At 40.0% G+C, this 21884-nt stretch overlaps 1 protein-coding gene across 2 annotated transcripts in view; it reads left to right on the top strand.

Moving 5' to 3' along the window:
- Positions 1-21884, top strand: part of dachd (dachshund d) — a 143782-nt gene that overhangs the window by 67980 nt on the left and 53918 nt on the right. For both annotated transcript variants that reach the window (XM_017695185.2, XM_037539347.1), the window contains exon 3: positions 11470-11631. In XM_017695185.2, coding sequence (XP_017550674.1) covers positions 11470-11631 — 162 coding nt within the window. The remainder of the gene's footprint in view (positions 1-11469; positions 11632-21884) is intronic.

Genomic DNA, 21884 nt, shown 5'->3' on the forward strand with positions numbered 1-21884 from the left:
AACTTTGGGATAGGACTGTGTAGGACCTGACTGTGGCTAATATGCTTAGCTGGCTATGTCACATGCGCTACAGTATGTGTCATTACACCGTTAATTCATTTTTTATGAACTGTCAGAAGCAGTTCTAACATGTGTCGCGCCATTGATTGGTTGCGTTCAGTGAGTTCCACAGACAAGTGCCAAATGTTTGCTGTTTCAGCATGCTCTTAAATGCGCCCTGGAGTTTCACTATAAAACTAGTGCTGGAGATGCTCCTCTGCAGAAGCGCATGTTATGCTCTGTTCTTCTTGCTACCGGATTTTTAAAAGCAGGTCCTGCTGTTTTACACCATGCCCCCCTTCAGTATCAGGATCAGGCAACTCCATTTAACATAAATTAGGCAGAAAAAGAGAACGCACCCCCATGAAACTCTAAATGTAACAAATTTGTCAGAAATCAGATGAGGAAACCTGCCGCTCACCCCAAGCTAAGTGATCTGCCATTTCATTTACTTTATTATTCATGTGGTTTGCATGTTGCTTGTTTTAATTCACTTTAAGCACTGTTCACAGGCAGCGTAATGTGATTTTAGCAATATTTCTGAGGGACCAGCTTTCACCTGCTTTCAGAGTTGGGTAGTAACAAAATACATGCAGTGGTGTTACATAACCAAAATAAAAAAAAACAATAAAACAATTTAACTATATTCTGTTACAGTAACAGTAAAACAACAGTAATCACATTACAGGTATGTTATAAAAATAGAGTGGTTACCAGCAGGTTTACATTCAAATGCACACTTGCCGTTTTTTGCCCAAATTTCCCCGCTTTGATGATGAATATGTCACATTAGTTATGTCGGTTTAAAAAGCTTTCATTTGAGCCAAGGAGATGGGCTGCTGCCAAAAGAGAATTCTGAAGAACACCCCCCAAGACAACCCCCCCCCCCCCCCCCCCCCCAAGCAGCAGTTCACGCTTTTTTATTCAGCCATTTCAGTCTATAGAAATGTTATCTTTATTGTCAGAAGTGAGATCTGTTTTCCTGAAGATATCTGAATCAGTCATTTACCTTGATAGTCCAGATCACCAGATTCTACAGCAGACTGATCTGGCAGTAAACTCCAGATTAGTCAGACTTTTAATTAAAATCTGGCAGGTTAAGGTTATAAAAAGTTTGATTTATATCCCGTCAAACTGTAGAATACATGAAACTGTAGTCAAACTTTTTACATCCTTTACCTGTCAGATTTTGACTAACACTCTGAAATGTGAAAAGGGAGTGAAGTCTCTTGAGCGACACAGTTAGTTTCATTTTCGCATGTATGATTTCTTTCCTCAGTGGTTTTGGAATGATGGGAGCAAAATGTTATTATGTGCGAATGATTATTATTTATTACTAAGACGATCAGCTCCCACTTACTTTTCATGTATAATTAATGCACGTTGAACTTCTAGAACACATTGATTTCTGTGAACTGCTGAAACCACTGAGAGCTGATTAGGGAGCACCTACAAATGACCATCATCAAAATCCAAGCACAACTCACCAGTATAAAACCCTAGAAGCCAGGCCTTTGAGCAGATGGAACACAAATGATGGCAAGTCAGTTGGTGTAGTGTAGTGGTTAACACCTCTGCCTTCTACACTGTAGACTGGGAATCCCCACCTGGGCAAAAACCCTACACTATACCAATAAGAGTCCTTGGGCAAGACTCCCAACACTGCCTTGGCCTCCCTGTGTAAAATGATCCAATTGTAAGTCGCTCTGGATAAGAGCGTCAGCCAAATGCCGTAAATGTAATGTCAGAGTTTTAAGATTGACCTCTATTTATGATTGTGATGGCTCTCAAAAGAAGATTTCTACCAGATTAATCTTTTGACTCTGGCATGATAACCAAAAAGTTTTTAACTATATTACATTTGATCCAGTGTATTGGATCATTGTCTGCTGATTACTTGTTTCCCTGAGTTTTAGAGTAAGACCTTTTATTCTCAGTGTAACAGTTTAAAAAATACTGTTTTGTTTTAATTCCATTTCTTTCTGATTCTGATTTCTGAACTTTAAAGTATACATGTCTAAACTCATACAAATTATACCCATTCTCATATTAATGTATGAAATTCTGCTATACATTTGTCCACTTAGATGTGGCCTTTTCAATAAATTTGAGATAAGTGACCTATAGTCTATCATTCCTTTTCATAAAACAGTGTATATTTTGGTGCATGTTAAACTAAATTCTTGTTTCAAAAAAGTTATTTTTCTCTTTATTTCATTATACATCTTTAATTAAAGACAAGTAATCCAAAAGTAATCATGTTATATTACTGTAATATAGTAATCCTCTGGTATAGGTTACAAAAACATTTTTAACAGGTATAGTAAAGCAACCTTTCCAGCCCTGCCTACTGTAAAACAAGAGTTTGAAATAACCTCAAAATATAGTTATGCGGGTTGATATGATGTTTCTTGAATTTCTTAAAGGGGAATTCTGCCCTAATTCTGCTCCTAAAAGCTATATAACAGAATTTTGGTCAAGACTTCAGTCTGTTGTTTAAATCCATTCATGGCAGAGAGTTTCATGAAGGCTGATAAGGTAAAATAGTTCCCAAAGAAAACTTCCAATGACCAATGTAAAGAAATTTAAATCAGTAAAGTTCTCCACAGTAAGCCACACCAAAAAAACTCTGAATGACTTTGTCTACATCTCAACCACTGTATTAGGCAGAATATTTGAAAAATCAGTGGAGTTATCATTTCTAAGACCAGAAGTACTCAAAGTAGCCTTTACTTGTGTTCTCTGTGGCTAAAATTAAGCCAATATATACAACAAAGAACATTCAAACGTAAAAATGTGAGAAAAAAAGTTTGGCTTTATAGGACAATGTCAACTGTTGGCAGTGAATTCACAAGTTAATGACAGTGCTAAAGACAGAGTTTATTGACTTAAGACAGCAAGACAATGGTTAGGATAAACGAAATAGTGACTAAATTCAGTGTTTTAACATGTTTTCTGCTCTTTTATGGAGTAAAGGCAATGCACAAATTGATTTGCCACTCCCATTCCTGTCATTTGTACCAAGACTTCTTATCTCCTGCAAATTGGTCATAAACATAACAGACGTCCTGTGGCAAACCAGAATTACCCCACTTCCTGATAGTAAACCAATCCCCTTAAATAGTACTTTTTAGTGTTTTTTTTTCTCTGGCTGAGGTCAGGCAGGCCCGTTGCTTCTTACAGTCTTTCTAAGGAGGGAGGCGCTTCTGGATCTGTGCCAAAGAGCATGTCCTCTTAAAATGACAAATCACCTTCTTAGTGTGTAAGCGCGCCCTACACACGACCGTTTCTTAACATATGTATCTCATATTCGTAAAACGGTGTCCCTACGGTTTGGGGAAAGGACATCTTAATTCGCTTCGCTTTGGCTTTATTAAAACAATCATGAGACATTTGGCCTTTGGAGCAGATGTGCTGCTTGGCAACTTCACTCCCAGAGGCGCTTCACTAGCGGATGCATTACAGGCCCCTCCAAATCCTATTATTTGCTCAGGATGGACGCGCCGCACTCATGACATCTTCTGTTGCTGCTACTTAAGCTACCGACTTGAAATGTAATTCATGTACTGTGTTTCATAGATGTGGCTGTCAGCCCTCTAATGCACAGGCGCTACAGGAAATGAGCACAAAACAAGCCTCAATACAAAACAATTCTCTGAAACACTGTTAAGACCCAGAATTTTTTTTGTATACTACCCAGAATGACTTGCATTGTCATATGATTTAACAAAGACAAACAGACCAGCAGGATACCATGATTTAAAGGCGGGGTCATCGATTTTGATAAAGCTTACTGTTTTGAAACGGGTTCAGTGCTCTTTCTAAAGCCTTGCCTCTAAAACAAATGGACATGTGCTGTTAGGCTAGAGAGCCTAACTGCTAGGGCTAAAATAGTTGCTTGGTTGTTGCACTTTGTTAGTTTCAGATGTGCTATACAAAATAATTACCTGTCTAGCAGATATAGAGCAAGGTCGGCATCACTCTTCATGTCCTTCAACTGCCTTAGCTTTCTTCAGTGTTGAAAAGCCACATAAGTATGCACTCTTGTCTGAAGTTATGCTCTAGATCCGTCATTTTCTTTTCAGTTTCTGTTAGGGCTGGATAATAAAGTTTTTAAAAATTGTTAAAATGGGACAAGCTTATCAATAAACATTCATTTTTTGAGATTATTTAAAAGCAGTATTTTGCAAATGAAAGTTTAGTATATCTAGAATGGTTGCACCACAAAAATAAAGTTACACAAGGTTATAAATCTGCATCAGGTGTTTAAAACTTACACATTTGTGATGCACATGAGCTGAAGCAGAGGTAGAACTCCTCATGTTGCATGGCTGGGTCTTTGAATCATTTTTCCTAAAAGAATAATGAAAACTTGTTACTGCTTAATAGATCCATTTCTTCTTCCTTTTCACCTTGTTACCGTGTTCTCAGTATGGATGCACAAGAATATTGGAACCATATCGGTAATGACAGATAATTGCTTAAAAAATATCTATTGGACAGAGTAGATTTGACCAATGTTTTTAACTGATATTTGATTATATTTTTATTCCAGTAGAGCAGAATGTTTCGGCAACACTGGGAAACTGTTCTTAAATATCTTCACTTTTTCTCTATAATGCTAATCCCGATAGCAGTAATCCCAGTTTTAGATATTTTATTAGTATTTATGTATCGACAAAATCAGCCCATAATCAACATATTTGTATATAACTAGATTGGACTTGATGTGAAAGAGTCCGTGCGTTAAATCCGTAATAATCTACTTGGTGTGAAAAGATCCCAAAATCACAAAACATTTATCTGTAATTAATCACTGAAAATACTGCTTCTTTTCCGTATATTTTAACACTCCAGTATGACAGACATTCACGTGAGTGACTCACTGCTACGTGTGTAAATGAAGTAAAACCTGGACTGCCGTTTCGGTTAGTGGATCACGAGTGTTCACCACTGTATACTAAATAGAAAGTTAGAAAAGATAAATTCAACTTACTGATTTCATGGCTTCTAGCGATAAATGATTTTCTTGGTTTGTTTGGCACAGTAAGCCATCATAGGCTGTAGTGGAATCAGCACTTTTGGTGTTTTTTCCTGCCATTGTTTTAGAAGAACTAGCCAGCTGTCACAGTGGGAACTCAGATGTAGCTTGCTTTCTACTAGGAGAAGTAACCACTCTCCCATAAGTACTTTGGATGCACAAAATGAATGTTATACAAGTAGATACACCTCCTTTCTTGATTGGTTGAATGCTGGCTGGTCCACATCATTTGTTTCTTCTCCTTTTTACAAAGCCTGGGGCAGCCACAGTGACTGGATATTTCCTAGAGATATTTAACTGACATCTTTTGGAGGAGAATTTCACCAGCTATTACAAGAAGTGTTCTGACCCAAAAGTCAGTGGCACCGCCTTTAAAGATTTGAAGAGAACTGCAGGAATGTGGGTGAATTTGAGAGCTGAAAGTGTATCATTCCTGTTCGTTTGTCAGCAGGCATTCATGATGAACTGGACAGCAGCCCACAGTGCGAGAGTCCACACCAAATGGGGTTAATGAAATGTTGAGCCCTCTCGGACCTTTACATATCCCCTCCTTCCAGATGCGAGATTAGTCTGTCATAAACACATCAGTCAAATCGAATGTAGCTCTCTCCTTCATCCCCTCTGTGTCAGACGCTTCGTGCCACGTGTAATTGATGGTAAAATCGGTTGAGATGCAAATGGAGTAACTCAAGTGTGTTCATGTCACTTTACTCCAGTCCCTCTCAGTCCACCCAACCCTGTCACAAACCTTGTTCACTGTGTACCATTAATCCCCCCCCACAATGAAATGCAGTTTCACTCTTCCGCCCCAGCGTTTGATAAATATAGTGCAATTTGGCTTCAGTCTTTATTGAAGGCTGAAAAGGCAGTAGATAAGCTTATCACTCGTGCCACTAAGTCAGTCTTTGTGTACTGATGTGAAGTTAATCTGATCTTAATTTAATTACACTATTAGTGGAAGGGGGCACATACTTTCAGTATTTGTTAGAAGAATGTTCTGACATTGCACAGGTATGGGGCAGCTCGCATGTTAATTAATAATGAACATTCTGACAATATGCAGAGGCATGACAGCGTTAAGCCAGTCTGCTGCTGGTTCCTTTGCATATTAATAGATCCTTCATTATTATTTAATATGACAGCTGCTTCAAGGGCTACGCTCAGACCCCCATCTCCATTATTTGCTGTTTTGGTGCACAGTGTGACAGTACCATGCAATTCTTTATTTGTGGAATGGCTCACCCCTCCCTGGTGAGCCTGTCTCCAGCCTGCCCGACATACAGTACACCTTGGCTGTTTGTTTATGGCCGAGGAGATCCCTCCATCTGCAGGAAAACAGACATGAGAGTCGCCATTTAAAGGTGACTTTCAAAAGTCTAAACAGTGCGATCTCTGCCATTGTCGCTGTGCATGCTAATGAGCACTAATGAGGAAGGAGTGGGATGCGCTCGTGCCACGTTCAGACGTGTCGGGGCGCGGAGAGTGGACTTGTTGCTGAATAGAAAACAGATTCTGGACAGCTTTTGTGAGAGAGCTTTGTTGTTACCATAGTGTAATCACATACAAATTCAGTGAGCACATTTTAGTAAAACATTTATAGCTTTTTAGGCCGAAGCAAAATCCAAAACTAAAAGGCTGTGCTAAAAGTCATATTTGGTTATGGAACCTCTTAGCTTACTATGTCTGGCCCAAACTGTAGGCTTTGAATATTCCTTGGTATTTCTGAACTATCGCCCGACTACTTTTTCTCCAAATCACCCTTAAAAACAATAATTCCAGAATTGTTTTTTCAGTCGTCTATTTGATGGATCGCATATACGTCCATTTTAATTCCACCACTTTTGTCCACACTATTGGCCCTAACTGCAGTCAACCATCCAAACATGACCCCTTCTGACCGCCCTCATTTTTACACATATTGTTTTTCATTCGCACACAGTGAAGCATAAACGTCATAGAAATCCAGTCACTCCCATTTTCTGTAACATTCTAAACTATATTTAAAATCATAATTGACTGAAATGTGATGAGTGTAGTGGCAAAGTAGTTGCAGAGCAGCTCCTATTCTGTACTAACGGTGTATGGAGGTTACTCTTCTCTGATACTGCAGTTGAAAATCTGTTAATTTGTTACAATAAACAGATCAACTATTTATGCGGTCAGGTTTTAAATCTGCTGTGGAACTCTTTAATTAGGAAAGAAAGGGAGAACCATATGAAGCAGAGACATGAAATCGCTTGAGATGGTTACATGATTGAGCTGAGTTGGAGGAGATGCTTGGTCACTTATGCTTTGCTTATGTGATGCTGATACTGAACTTTAAGACAATTAAGGTACCTTTCAGGGTACATTTACATTGGTTGAATCTTGGTAAACAAAAATCTGTCTGTGTAGTACCCTGTTTTTATCGCTATGCACTCACCAATTCACAAATATGAGTTATTTGACAAGATTGTCATGCCTCCATGGTATACTAACTTCTAAAGAACATTTTTCTTATTGTCCAATATTTTGAAGTGCTCACACACATGATTTCTCAGGTGTCTTTGCTCTTTTAGATTCAATAACCATGTGGAAAATGGTGCAGTTTGTTTCTCTCTGAGGGAGATGACATGGATGCCTGGCATGAATTAGTGATGCATTCAACTAAACCAGCCATAATTTATTTATTTTTAACATTTTAAGTATATTACTTAAAGTCATTGTTCTATCTAAAGGCCTTTGCTGATGAAATGCTTTGTGGTTAAGTCTAAAATTTTTGTGGCTTAAAAAAGATAAAGTTTTCAAATAGTAAATAGAGAAATGAAATACCAATGTAATGAATGCAGACTCAAGTATTCAGATTATTCTGCCCTACACAGCCCTATTAGGCATCATGCTGAGCACTTTACCGCTGTTTTGGGTCTAGATGCTGTTGTGGATGTTAACAGTACAGATGTGAGAACTGCCTTGCATGCTGGAAGCTTACACTGCTAACTCTGGCTAATTAAGCAGAAAATTATGGTAATCTGTTTATCGATATGATTCATACCTGGAGGAGATTTCATCTTATGATGTTTTAGTGAGGTGATAAATGGGGTGAGAAAGCCTCACTTGCTCAGGAAATGCGTTATCGAAGAAGGTGAAAAGTAAAATCCCTTTTAACTCTAGCTGAATGGCCAAATTTATCACATAGAATGTCCCAAAGCTGATTTCAGTTTGAAAATGCCCCCAGATGCCCCCTCCCCCCAGTTTTTTCCACGGTGAATATCGTTTAGAAAACAGTTGACTCTGGCCGATTATACATAAATGAAAGCTGACCTTCAGTTGGGCTGGAGGCCACATTCATTATGTGGAGGGGTAGATTTCTCTCTCTCTTTTTCTCATGGCTCATGCAGAGCTGGGGGCATGCATATGCAACAGCGGCAGGCACTAGCAAACGAGAGCGGCCACTCCGACACCATGTATACTGTACGTCAATATGGTCCTGATGTATTCTAAAAAGCAAACAAGGCCAGGAAATGAGATGCACCTTCAGCCCACGCTGCACGCACTGCCCGCCACCATCTGCCTATCAGCTGCTGAGGAAGCAGGGTGGCGTACTAATACCACATGTTTGATTTCTCCCACCACCACCAGTACCCACACACCCCCCCCCCCCCCCCCCCCCCCGCCTCCCGCCTCACATGCTCAGCCTGCAGAAGCAAGAGCACTAATGGCTCCACTCAAGTCTTGTCAGTGAGAAGTGACAGCTAAGTGATGATGAATTTACCAATCGGCCGCATCCGCGTGGCCTGCAGTGTCCAAAAGGACCAGCGCTGTAGCCATTAAATGCAAGGCACATTGTACTTGTTTTAGACTAAATTACAGTTTTGGGGTTTTAACTTTGCTTTAAAGTGAACTGACACATGAATATTTGCCTTGGACTTTTTTCTCTTAAGTAAACGCAACTTAAAAGAACACACCAGCCTAATTTCTTGCTTGAGCACCTGCCCATTGGGTTCTGTTATAAGTGTTTTCGAGTCAACGGGTTTTCCGTTCTTTTACTAAGTACAGGGAACAGTGTCGAAATTATTGTCTGTGGTAATCGACCGTACTATATGGATGTGGCAGATAGAAGTTAGGTTGAAAAAGGCTGATGTATTCCTTCAACTGCAACAGGAATTGTGTTAAATGGTATCTATGAGAGTTATATTCCAGCCAGCTTAACAGGACACTGTATGGCGTTCCTAAAGCAGATGTTCAGTCACTGCAAGGGAATTTTTGCTCTGCTGCTTTTTTAGACATGAGGCCTTTGTACTATAAGCACATTCAGTAGTGCATTTACTGTATGTATGAAAGGAGACAGAGATCACAGCATTCAGTGAGCGCTGTGAGCAGAAGCTCAGCTTTGATTCATCCATTCACATCATTTCATTAATCTCAATTTATGAATCCAAGGCTTCTTTCAAGGCTCTCTCTTTCAGTCTCCACTACTTGCTCAGGTGTAGCAAAAATGACAAAAAGACGACGAGTCAGTCCGTCTGCCCCCCACCCCCCACACCTTATTCTCCAGTGCTTTTTTTAACTACATTAAACACAATGGAGCTAACTTATTAATGCAGCTGAAGCCTGAAGAATTAGAATCACAATGCCCCCCTCTCCTTCAGTCGGAGTAACAATGGCAGTGAAATCAGATCAGAACATTTGACGTGTCTATCAGTCAAAATCTTTAGAGGCGCACATAATACATGTGTCTGCGTGCATGTGAGAGAGGCATGAGCGTTTGTTTAGCGTCGGAGGCTTCCCACTGATGCTGGCTGTTTGTTTTCACTTTGTCATACATCCCCAACCCGTTTATTTACAAACAGAAACCATGGCAACATGTCAGTTCTGATATGTTATCCTGGCTCCATCTGTCACCATCAAAGTGCCGCGGCGTCATCGCTGTATTTGGGGAGACAGAGGAGAGAGCAAGAGAGAGAAATAAGAGAAGACGTCGATGACAGTCAGACTTCCAGCTGAAAAACAGCCCATCAGAGTGACGGGCCAGCTGTGTAATAGAAAACAGCAAAGCCGCCGCTGCTGATGGGGATGCTAATGTTCCGCTCTAGTTACAACATGGCCAGAGTTGCTCGACTGACTTATAACGATACCTTCGGCATACATGGTGTCAAGGAATCATCATCTCTGTTTTTCCGTAGGATCGTCTATCTTTGTTATCTCGGTTTAGATGTTTTTTAAGTGTAACTGAAAGGTATTTCTGCCATGCATTGTCAAACATGCCGTCTGAAGACTGTAATGCTCATGCAGTCTGATTCCTTCACACAGGCATGACTGGAGAAATCAGTCTGTTCCAGTGTACCTGCATGTCACTTATATTCTTAACTCACCAGTTATTCAGAAGCCTGTGATGACAAGCATAGTATCCCATCAGGCGAATTCCCACTCATGCAAAATCCACTGACCAGTGGAGTCTACAAAATCAGACTTTCTCAATTTTGAGGCTGGAGGCCCATAAAGTTTCAAATGTTCCCTACCAGAATCAGTTTAGCAGACTTTATTTACCAACTTAAGAAGAAGCATATTTCCTTGGTGTAGTTGTCAATAGAAATATGAATGTAAAATAGACAAAATCCCTTTAATAGACAGTGAATAGGTGTAAAGCATTATAAAAAAACATGTATCATCAATAAGTCAAAGACCACCCTTCATTTAGTTCCAGTTAAAATGGCTGTTAAGAAGTTATTCATTTTTCAGTGTCAGGGAAAAAACCGGAGCCTCAAAAATGAAGTATAATTACATTTTTCTCAGTATTTTACATGTCCACCCTTCACCTTTATCACACCTTTCATTATTTTCAGGAAATGTGCTCTGGTTTTGGAAAGTTCTGTTCCTCAACATATTTTCCTTTGTCTTTTGTTTTTTTCTGTGTATCTGTCCATCATTATTGCATGTATTAATGTTATTAATGTGTCATCAACCAGCGTATTTGTAATAATTTTATTCAATAGCTTTTTGTATAGTAACTTTTGAAGGCATTAAACACTTCAGATGTCTGGGTTCTTTCAGCACCGTGATGAACAATTGTGACTCATTTAGCTTCTCTAGAATGGTACATTTCATTAAACCACTGAATGACTTTCACTGAATGAACTAGATTATGAAATCTAGAAAAATTCCCCTTAAAAAAGTGCCACTGTTCTTGCAAATATTAGCATGTGCTGTTACGTGCACATATTAACCACCTTACATTCTAAGAGCCCATATCTGGACTTTCAAGTCTTTCAAATCTTTCAAATTTCAAGACTTTCAAATTTCAAGTCCTCATTCTCACAACTATACAACATAAAAATGTATCTGTTAACATTATTTTGCTGGCTACACCCACATGACCTCTTTCGCTTCTATTCCTCTCTCTGTTCCTGCAGGCCTCACAGCTGCAGCCGCTGCCGCAGCAGCCGCCACCAATGCCGCCATTGCCGAGGCCATGAAGGTGAAGAAGATCAAGCTGGAGGTGATGAGCAGCTACCACGGTAACAACACTCAGCACGGCGCAGACTCAGAGAACGGAGACCTGAGCTCCAGCGTGGGTGAGTCACGCTCCGTCACACACATCGACCAGCCAGCAACAGCATAGCACACACCACACCTCAGAGGGGTGCTTTCTCAGTGCTGGGCTAGATTACTGTTAATCCTGATTCTGAGTTTAGTCTAGGACCAGGATGAACCCGTGTCTAGGAAACTGACTTTGATGGGCTACTATAAATCCACTCTGAAATTTCACAGTATGTCCCTACAGTGGATTTACTGGTTTTTATAACATATGCACACTACTAATGCTTCTCATCCACTTGCACTGTATCTTAGCATATTTTGCTGTGCTGGATCTCTCTGCTCGCGGCTGGTGGGCATTTCTGTGTCATTATGGAAGTGAAGGAACCGTATCAAACATATCTGGGGCAGTAAACAATCTGATACACCGCTTGCTGTTGCACATAGGTTTACAATGACTAAAATACAGACTTGTGCTTTTTATGCTTTAGTAATCAATTGTTCACACAAGCTAGAATGTTATCCTGCTCAATCTCAAAAGCAAACCTTAGCAAGTAAGAGAACTATGGGTTCAATTTTGCCTTCCTGCTCAAACAATGGAAACTACATCCAGATAAATATCTTCACTCCAGATTGTTGCTGTCAACAGTTATATATAAAACCAGATAAATTTATGCAAAAAATTTGAACACCCTCTTGAAAATAAGCTGACACATCGTCTGCAGGGAATGAACTTAAAATTTTAATTTTTCTCCAAATTGTAGTGCACAATTGCAGTTCATTTGCTATGTGCATTGCTACTTACCTGGAAAAAATGCTTTAAATAGAAAATATGCCATAATATTTACCACAATTTATGTTTTATTCTTGTAATTTGTAATTGTGTATAAAAGCTTGAAGAAGTATGTACTCTGTAGAGGATGTGTTAAGAAAAATCACCATAACCGGGGCACAACAAAACTTTTCCATACAACTGTATGTTTGTAATTGTGTAAAAATGTCACATATTCAAAGGCCAGAAAGAGAACCATGGTTACCTCTCTCTACTTTCAGAGAAATGTATGTTGCCATTGCTGACAAAGACCTATTCTCATCTGATAGGCTAAACACTTGCGCACTCATTTGCATCAAGTTGAAATCTGCAAAACTTTCTTGCCGTGTGGGGAGACAGATGTCGACGCACTGCAAACTGAAATGCGCCATGTAATGCAGCAGAGCTCTCCACTGAAATTAATAGGAGGCAGCAATGTAAAGTTGCAAGTGGACACTTACCATGACCACTATTTCAGAGGTCTTCAAATCCAGGCTTTGAATCAAGTTTCCAGTCCTTTTGTCCATTTGGCCACTTAGTGTCATACTTAACAGTGATTACAAAATCCAGGACCAGAAAGTGGATTCAAGGTTCACATGTGAAGACCTCTGTCCTTGTCTTTGTTTGGCAGTTGTTACTGACATTTTGCTGTACTATTCAACAATTACACAATTTCATAATCAGTTACATGGTTAATAAGGTAATTAAAATTGCTTAGATTCTGCATTAACATGTTTCCATGTTCATTTCCTATTTTTATCTGTTATTTTAAGTCAAAAAATGACAAACAGATGTAAAGAATTTTTTTCTTCCACGAAACAATACCATGCAGAATAGTGACTTACCAGATTGCGAGCATGGTAAAACATCTACTCCTTTCAAACATAGTGTGGTATCAACTGAAAGTTCAACAGAATGTCTCTACTTCTAGTAGTGAGCTATAGGTGAGCATTCATATTAAATTACACTATGTTTGTGTTATAACTGACAAGAACCGCTATTTCTAAGGGTTAATGCTTGTGCTGGGTAATGCACCATCGCTTAACTAATGTTCTATTTCCTTACATAGAAATGTAATGTCTCTCTAAACAATGCATTTATTTTGTTGTTTTCAAATCCATAATTACCAGGTAGCACTCCTTTAAAATAGCAACACATTAAATGCATCCATGAGCACTCAGCTAATAGCTATTAAGCGAGCTGCTAATTAAATTTGGTGGGGAAAATTGGTTTTGAATGTCCCCAGTTTCAATTAATAGTTTTTGAGATACGTTGAGATCTCTCCTTTTTTCCCCTCTTTGCAACATTACTTAAAGCCATTTCTTTGTGGAAATCACACTGCAGTGTAAAACCACAAATCCATTACAAATGATACCCCTAATCCCTGAGCTGAATTACACGTGTGATTTCCACCCTGAATGTATCCGCCATGTGTTTAGGATTTCCCAGCTGCATTTGACATCGTGTATTTGGCCCAAACAGGATGCGTCCTAAGCAGATTTAACAAAAGTGAATGCATTGGCACTGAGGTCATCAGTCGCCAGGCAGCAGCGCAAGCAGGGGCTCCGAGGTCACCAAAATAGAGATAAATGCGAATCGGAATAGGCAAGGCTGTGGCAATGAAGCTAATAAGAAACTGTTTTTATCTTTTTACAATTTAAATTGTAACCTTGAGCACGCCTGCTCCCAGAAGAATAATAATTCGGGGCCTGGCAGTGGAAGGGGGATGTGGAGGGGTGAGCGAGAGAAGAGAGGCATTAGCGACTGTGAGTAAAATATATGGCGGAGACGCTTCTCCAGCCCATCCACAATCAATTGGATTCTTTTACTTTAATATTTACTCGCAGCGATGAGATGCTAGTCTGCATGGTGATGAACAGTCTGCCTCTGGCGTTTGAAGGTGACCTGTCACCGCGTATGGACAAATCTCTCGCTCGCAGAAATGTAGAAAATAAATCATTAAAGGCAGGCAGGCCTCTCATTCCCGGATTTAAATCACCCGCAGATTTATGATTTGAATTAATGCTTCGTTTGGTCAAAGAAACGGTGGCCGAGACAAATGATGTTTGGTACTGAAGCCATCCTAATATTGATTACTGGATGTCTGTGCAATCTCTTGTTTATATCAAGCACTCTCCTGTGACAGGGGTGGCCAATAGGAGTCACCCGGATGATAAGAGCAGAAAATATAGCCAGCTTTATTTGCCTGGCCAGGGGGAGCAGCAGCTTCTTTCAGCCTTTAATTGCAACATAAATTAGGTTTTTAAGTGAAATAGACAGTGTTTTCCATTCTTGTCTCACAGCGCATTTTCTCGCCACACAAGATCATTACTGCATTAAAACAGAAAGGTCATTCCGCTAGAGGTGGGAGATGCATTTAAACAGACCAGGGGTTTCTTTACATTTTTCTTTATTATTATTGTTATCTAAAGTGCTGAATTTAAACACAAGTAATCATTTATGTTGAATAATAAATTGTCGAATATTTGTGTGTATTATTGTGGCCAAGAATGCATGGCATAGGGACGTCTTTAAACCTCATTAAGAAGGGGAAGATCTATGAATATGCACAGTTATGCAAATAAACACCCCTTTGCTGTCCCACTCTAAACCCCACCCCTTCTCCTGTTACCCTGCCACTACAGACCTAAGAGATAGAGCAGAAATAAAAATAAGCTCCCACTGTAACATCAATAATCAGAGATTCTGCCTTTATGTCACTCCAGCACCAGTTACCCGATTTCACTTGCTCAGTTTTGAGTCTTCAACCTCTAAATCTGCCTCAGTGCAGCACCACTGAGCTGGAATTTCTGGTGGGTTAGCCCTCTTGCTAAGCTAACGGCAGGCTCTGGTGCTAACAAGGATATAAATTAAAAGTAGCTTAAGGTAACAGCCACACACACCAACACACAGATTAGTCTCTCCGATTTGAAGCTTTGTTCTCTAAACCTGCCTCAGTGCAGCGTCAGTTAGCTGGAATTGCTGGTGGTTTAACCTTCTCAGTAGGCTAACGGTAGGCTCTGGTACTATAGTAAATTAAAAGTAGCCTCAACTTTCAGGTCCACACACAAACACACAGGGTTATCTGCTCAAATTGAACATTTATTCTCTAAACTTGCTTCAATTATGCTTCAGTGAGCCAAAATGAACCTGCAGGGTTGTGTGTAAATCTTAGGCCTTCTTGCTAGGCTAATGCTAGTTTTTAGTGAACATGGTCAAAGGTGGAGCAAAATAGCTTAAGCTAGTACCACCAAACACAAACACACAAGTTTATGCATTCAGGCTGGCAGACCTCACCTCACATTTGACCCCAGACGCATTGCTGTGGGACGTGAGCGCTGAGGTAACAGGCAGGAGCAACAAGCTCTTACACTGTCCCTCTCGGCACATGTGCTCGTGCTGCCCTTAACGAAAGCTAGCTGATGTTGATTTTGCATCTGCAGTGCATGCTTCTTGCACTTCTCATTGTCGCTTGGTACATCCTCCCATTAGCATAGTGTAGTTTATTGGACAGTGACAGGTTGCTAAGCTGCTATGTAGTGCCCCACAAATCGTCTTTTCCAGATAGGCTGAAAAAGTCTGTGTTTACAATGGAAACAAGTGAACTTTCTGATATAGTAACAAATTGAATACAAGTATCGGTCTACATAATCACAATATGCCACACAAGAGAAGTTAACACATTTTTGAGCGCTTTTACCCAGAACTGTAAAAATACACTGTACCAGTATCTGCTTTTGGCAGCACATTGATTTACTTTTGTGGGTTTTATGCCCTGAATACCTAATATGTCCTGCTTTCAAGTGCATTATGCAGCTGGAATTCATAGCCCTAAATCATTTGACAGATATAGCAATGACTACAGAAGTGGGGAACTTTGCTATGCTGTAGCCGCTGCTGGACAGTGAGATCTGGGATGTGACTTCATTCTGCTTGAGAACAGCTGTTTCCATAACCTTTTCAGTGGAGCCTTTTTTTAATTTAGTCATACCAAGTAGCGACACTAAATATTTTCTCTATACTAATGACAGTGTTAAAGTAATAAATACCCCCCACCTTAATAATGCTAACAACATCAAAAACAACATAGTATAGCAGCAGGCTAATATTTTATCGCCAAGTGGGTGCTGGACATATGTCCCTCCCCCTTACGTACTCCATTTAGAAAGGTTCCTTTTTGATGTAGATCCCTCTGCATTGTCTGCATCTTGTCTGAGACGCAGACAGGCTGAGGCAGAGTGTGAAGGACATTCTGTTCTCCTCTGGACTTGGATTGCTTGTGTTGTCTTTGTTTTGATGTAAATTGAAAAGGCTAATGTTCCCCCTCCCTGCATTAAATATTCAGCACAATCACCCTCTCCTTTGCATTCGGTATTATTAATTGTAACAAAGCAAAAAGAAAAAAACAAAAAGAGACTCGCTGAGACCCGTCCGATTTAGAGCCAAACATCCTGAGTGATTAAACGGAGCACTTTGATTTCTCCCCAGTTCTTTAGATGGGGGGGGGGGGGGCTTTCCCTCTAACTGTACAATGTGAATTGTTCCATAGACTCACAGGAAATGCCACAATTACAGATCACAAACCAAGCAAAACATGTGCGACACGCTGCCCGGGAGACAAATAAACAGTGATCCATTCTTACCCGTTGAGTTTGACCTGAACCAGAACCTTCATCATGCACTGGAGAAATCTTGTCAGCTACCTCCTAACTAACACCTGCCCTGGACAGGAATTGCTTTTTTTGTTTCTTCTAAAGTGGAAGGCAAAAAAAAGACAGGCTAAGTATTTGGATGCTCTGGGCTAAAGAAAGGAAAGGAAGGCGGAGGTGAAAGGGAAAACAGCTCCCGGTGGCCATTGGGTGCCATTTTGCATCTGATTCCTCGCCACGGCAACGTTAATGGACCTTAAATCCTCCCCATAATTAGATGGGGGAATTGTGCATATCACCAACCAGATGATGCTGCCATAATGAAATAAGCGATGCAAACTTAAAGGCGCGTTTTCAATTTATTTATTTATTTATTTATTTATTTTGCCCCCACTAGTTTAGCAGGTTAGCGTGCTCAGACGTGGCCCAGCCTTGGCGCTGAGCTGTCAAGGGGGCAAGGGGAGAGGCAGGCACGATGGGGCTGGTGACAGGTGTCTGTGGCAGAGACAGAATTAAAAGCGAAGTGAAAGGGGGGGAGATGATGGGTGGCCCTCCCACCACCGATGGGGTCAGGCTCGCTAATTCCGCCAGGCTCCTTCTGGCAGAAGAGGCCAGGACTCCAGAGATGGATCTGTAGTGAGACCGCAGCTGTAAGCGTGGAGGAGCTAATTGGTCCTTATCTTGCTGTCCCATTCATCTTCATTTTTTACCAATTACCCAGCATTATCTGTGTTCTCGGTTGGATATGGGAGTTAATCCTTTTTGGTTAAGCCGTTGGTGCGGCTTGCAAATTTCCATTGGCGGAGGGGGTGGGTGAAGAAGTCACTGCATTAAATAAATAAATAAATAGATAGGTAGAGAGGAAACAAACTTGGGGAAACTTCTCATTATTACAACAGGAACGAATCAATAGGAAATGACATCACTGAGAAAGTGGCAAAGTGGGGAAAAAAACAAGTAGGAGGAGAATCAATTATTGGTGTTATAATTCAAGCTCTTGTTTGCAAACGTAGCAGTGCCATTGATTAAGTTGTTCCCATCGCTCCTGCTATTATTGACTTCTTAAAACCATATTTTCTCCTCATCAATGCTTTCAGATTTGTGGTCTCACCAATAGGAGTGCTTAAAAGCTCACATTAATTATTCAGCTCCCTGCCAAAATGGGGTATTAGTCCTTAGAGCCAATTTCTACCATTGTTTGCGTGTTTGTGCTTACATAAGAGAAAAGGAAGGCACAGTTAAAAGTTCAAACATTCTGGGATGGGTGCCCAAGCTATTGCTTTTTTTCTTCTTTTTTTTTCTAAATGCAACTCGAAATGCTAGCAAGCAAATTAAAAAACTGTGAGGCTTGTGTGTCGTATTGGGCTCATTGTGTTGTCATATGTAATCTCGTCAACGCATCACCATGTCAACCACTTGACAGCTTTCTTTACCAGCAGTGATGACAGGCAGAGGAAAGTGAATGGCAGCTAGGCATCTGCGTCTTACGAGAACTGTCACATATTTCTCGGCACAGGTTTAAAAAAATATATATTTAAAGTCTAAATAAAGTCTAATATATTTAAGTCTAAACTCACTTATGCTTACGGCATCCACATCATTTCTCTCATCTCTCATTGGATGAGCATGGCCCTTTGCAATCAGCCCGCATGTATGTTGAGCCCTCTTTTAGCATAAAGCATGTGCGTTCAATGTGGAGCCTCTTAAAATAGCTCCCCATAGAGGGTGAATTGAGTGAGCCATGCCTACTGCTCTTTGATAGGGATCTGTTTGGTCACACACAGCACCAGCTGTCATCTCAGCCTCCACTGCTGTGATTTAATTAGTCTGTTTATGTCCTTTCTAATAATAAATCCCGCTCTGTGGAAGGACAAATCCAACAAGGATTGCTTTTTTTTTTGTCTTTTTTTTTCAGCTGGTGGCCTTGCTTGGCTAAATATGGCCCATCACACTGCGAACGCTCTCTTTTCTCAGTTTCTCACTCTCTTCTTTTCTTTCCCACTCTCTCTCTTTCTCTTTCTCTCTCTCTCTGTTTCTTTCTCTCTCTCTCTCTTGCTCTCTTTCTCTCTCTTGTTTGACAAGAGCTGTTGAGAAAATGACCCCCCTACAGCCACAGGGTGAAAACATGTCTGCTACTCCTCAGCCACCTCTTAGCCACACCAGCAGAAATCAAGGAAATGATTCATTCTGCCTTTATAAGTCACTCAGCCGTGTTTTACCGCAGTCATTAAGTGTTTTAGTAAAGCAAAACACAAAAGAGTGCCTCACCTGGCTTAGTTTACATTCCTGAAAGCTGTTTTGTCTGGGTGGAAACAACAGCAGGGCTTTTTACTGTGGAAAACAGGGCTGTATATCTCTGACCTTATGATTCAATCCATGATGATTCTTTATGAAGTGTTTTGGTGTATGATGAAATCTACAAATGATCACGAGTCAATTGAATTTGAATATTTTAGTGCATTTTGATGTCTGAAACTAGCCAAAAAAATGTTAAGGTTAAAAATAGTCAGAGTTTGTATTTACCAAAAAATTATATTGATCCAGTTAAGGCTGTGAGGTTGTGAGTTACTGCAATTGTATCATGGGTAAGGGGTTTTCTAATGCTGCTTTCATATGTAGGTGGGGTGATAGTTTTCTCCAAAGAGGACCTTGTTCACCCAACATATGTGTTCATTGATTCATGTGAGAGATAAACAGAACTGAGGCTGTAAAATGGGTGTTGTAGTGTATTAGCTAGCTGGTATGTTTGGATTTTTAGCCCATTTTACTGGTATTTTGAACTTATGCGAAGTATAAATAATGTCAGTTAACTGTACATGTTTAAAATTCACTTCATATCATCATTTATTATATTTGTGTTTGTGATTTCTTTTTTGTTTGAGCTTTGCCATGATGAAAAATACGCTGCCAATTCGTGCTGCACTGGACATTTTGACGTACCCGATTTCACCTTGCAGTTCCGAAGGGTGTTCATGTGGTGCCTCTTGGTGGGAAACTTGGTTTTCTGATGAAAGCAAGACCACTTGTAAGCAGAGTTAAGCAGAGTGCTTGATAGAACCCTCGTCCCCATAGTAAAATAACTGTAGTGCACGGCCTCAAATGGCTTGTTTTATAAAATGGTGACAACATAAAATATGACAAACGGGAAGGAGGACAGGAACTTTTAGTCCATCATTATTTATAGCGATCATGAACTTTTACGTCTTGAAAATATAATATTGCAGTGTTAATGCAGAACCTCTAACTATATAAATAGTTTTTACTCACTAAATTACCACCACAATGATAATGCTCATTTCTGATGATGTCATCAAGCCACAGATTCATTTTCCCACACTGGATTTAATACTGCTTTTTAAAGCTTGTAAAACATTTAAGTAACATGTTTTCACTTTTTATATTGAAGGTTTACAGTGAATCTAAATATATATATAAAAGGAGTAGTGGTTTAGCCTGTTAGCAATCTTTTAGCCTGTTTAGCCTGCTCTCTATTAGGCTAGTAAGTTATCAGCCCATCAGTTGAAACAAATTCAGGTTTTTAATTCATGTATAAATATGTTTGGAGGTCTGTGTAAGCAGCATAGCAGTCCATTCACCATTCCCAGCACAATGTTTTTTGGTGAGTTGGAGCATTAATACAAAATTCAGTAGTTGTGATACTGTCGTAGGTGAGTGTTTTGCAGTGGCTTTAAACGGCGCTCAACCAATCATGGTAAAGGACGTGAAATCTGCTGTATAAAAATTGACGCTAGCATTCCAAAATCGATCAAGTTGGATCGGCACCTTATCACGCCTCTAGTGGAAAAGGGAAGGTTAGTATGAGCTGTTAGACTGGGCTTCAAGACAGCGCTGTGTTTCGTTTGGCAAGAGATTGGGCCTCTCCTGGGTATTCTTCTTCCAAGTGCCTCTATTAGTGTGTTGTGCTCTTGGGAGGCAGGTGACAGATAAGTGGAGAGTGCCACACATTTTAATAGAATTTCAAAAGATAACTTGATAATCGCTTATTTATTTATTTATATATTTATTTCTTTAATGAAGTCATTGCTTGTTCTAATTCCAGTTGCATCAACAGTTAAGCATCAGCATAAAATTGAATATGCATGATTTTGTGTGTGTGTGTGTGTGTATGTGTGTGTGTGTGTCAAGGGGGATGTGCAAAGTACTGATTTACACAGATGCCTACAACTGCAGAAATAGATTACAAAATAGGAATTGATTAAGCATTATTTTCTGTAATGATCCATATCAAGCTCTATCATTTCTGAAAAGCATCACAGCCCTAGCATTATTATTGGGATCATAACTAAGGACAGCATGGCACATAAAGCAGTTCAATGCAAATATTTGTATTGCTGTCTCATCTGGTTACTTCACAGTAGCAGTGGCGAGGCTTTAAAAAAAATAAGTGACCAGTTTACTTGTCAGCCCTCATCAGCATTAGAGCTTGTTCTTCATTAATTGGATGAATTAATTTGGAGCTGTTTGATTCAGTGGTGAGGCATGCATTTGCCTGTCCCTCTTTACTAATCTCTGTCAGGTTGCATTTATAAGTGGAATTGAGTGACCTTTGGAAGCAAAGATAGGAGTGAAGAGATCAGCGCAATTTGAAAAGACAATGTCACTTGGTGTAAATGTGATACATGTAATAAATGACATTCAACCTTTCACAGATGATAAGCTTTTGCGCTCTGTAATGTGGACTATGCATGTGCTTTGACTGCTTAGAATATTCCTCCTATAGGTCATTTCACAGTGCTCAATTATGAGGAGAGAACCCAAAACGAGCGTATAGAGCATTACAGTCACGCTTATGTTTATGATGACAGAGTGA

This window comes from Pygocentrus nattereri, chromosome 6 (assembly GCF_015220715.1).
Source record: "Pygocentrus nattereri isolate fPygNat1 chromosome 6, fPygNat1.pri, whole genome shotgun sequence".
Lineage (NCBI taxonomy): Eukaryota > Metazoa > Chordata > Actinopteri > Characiformes > Serrasalmidae > Pygocentrus > Pygocentrus nattereri.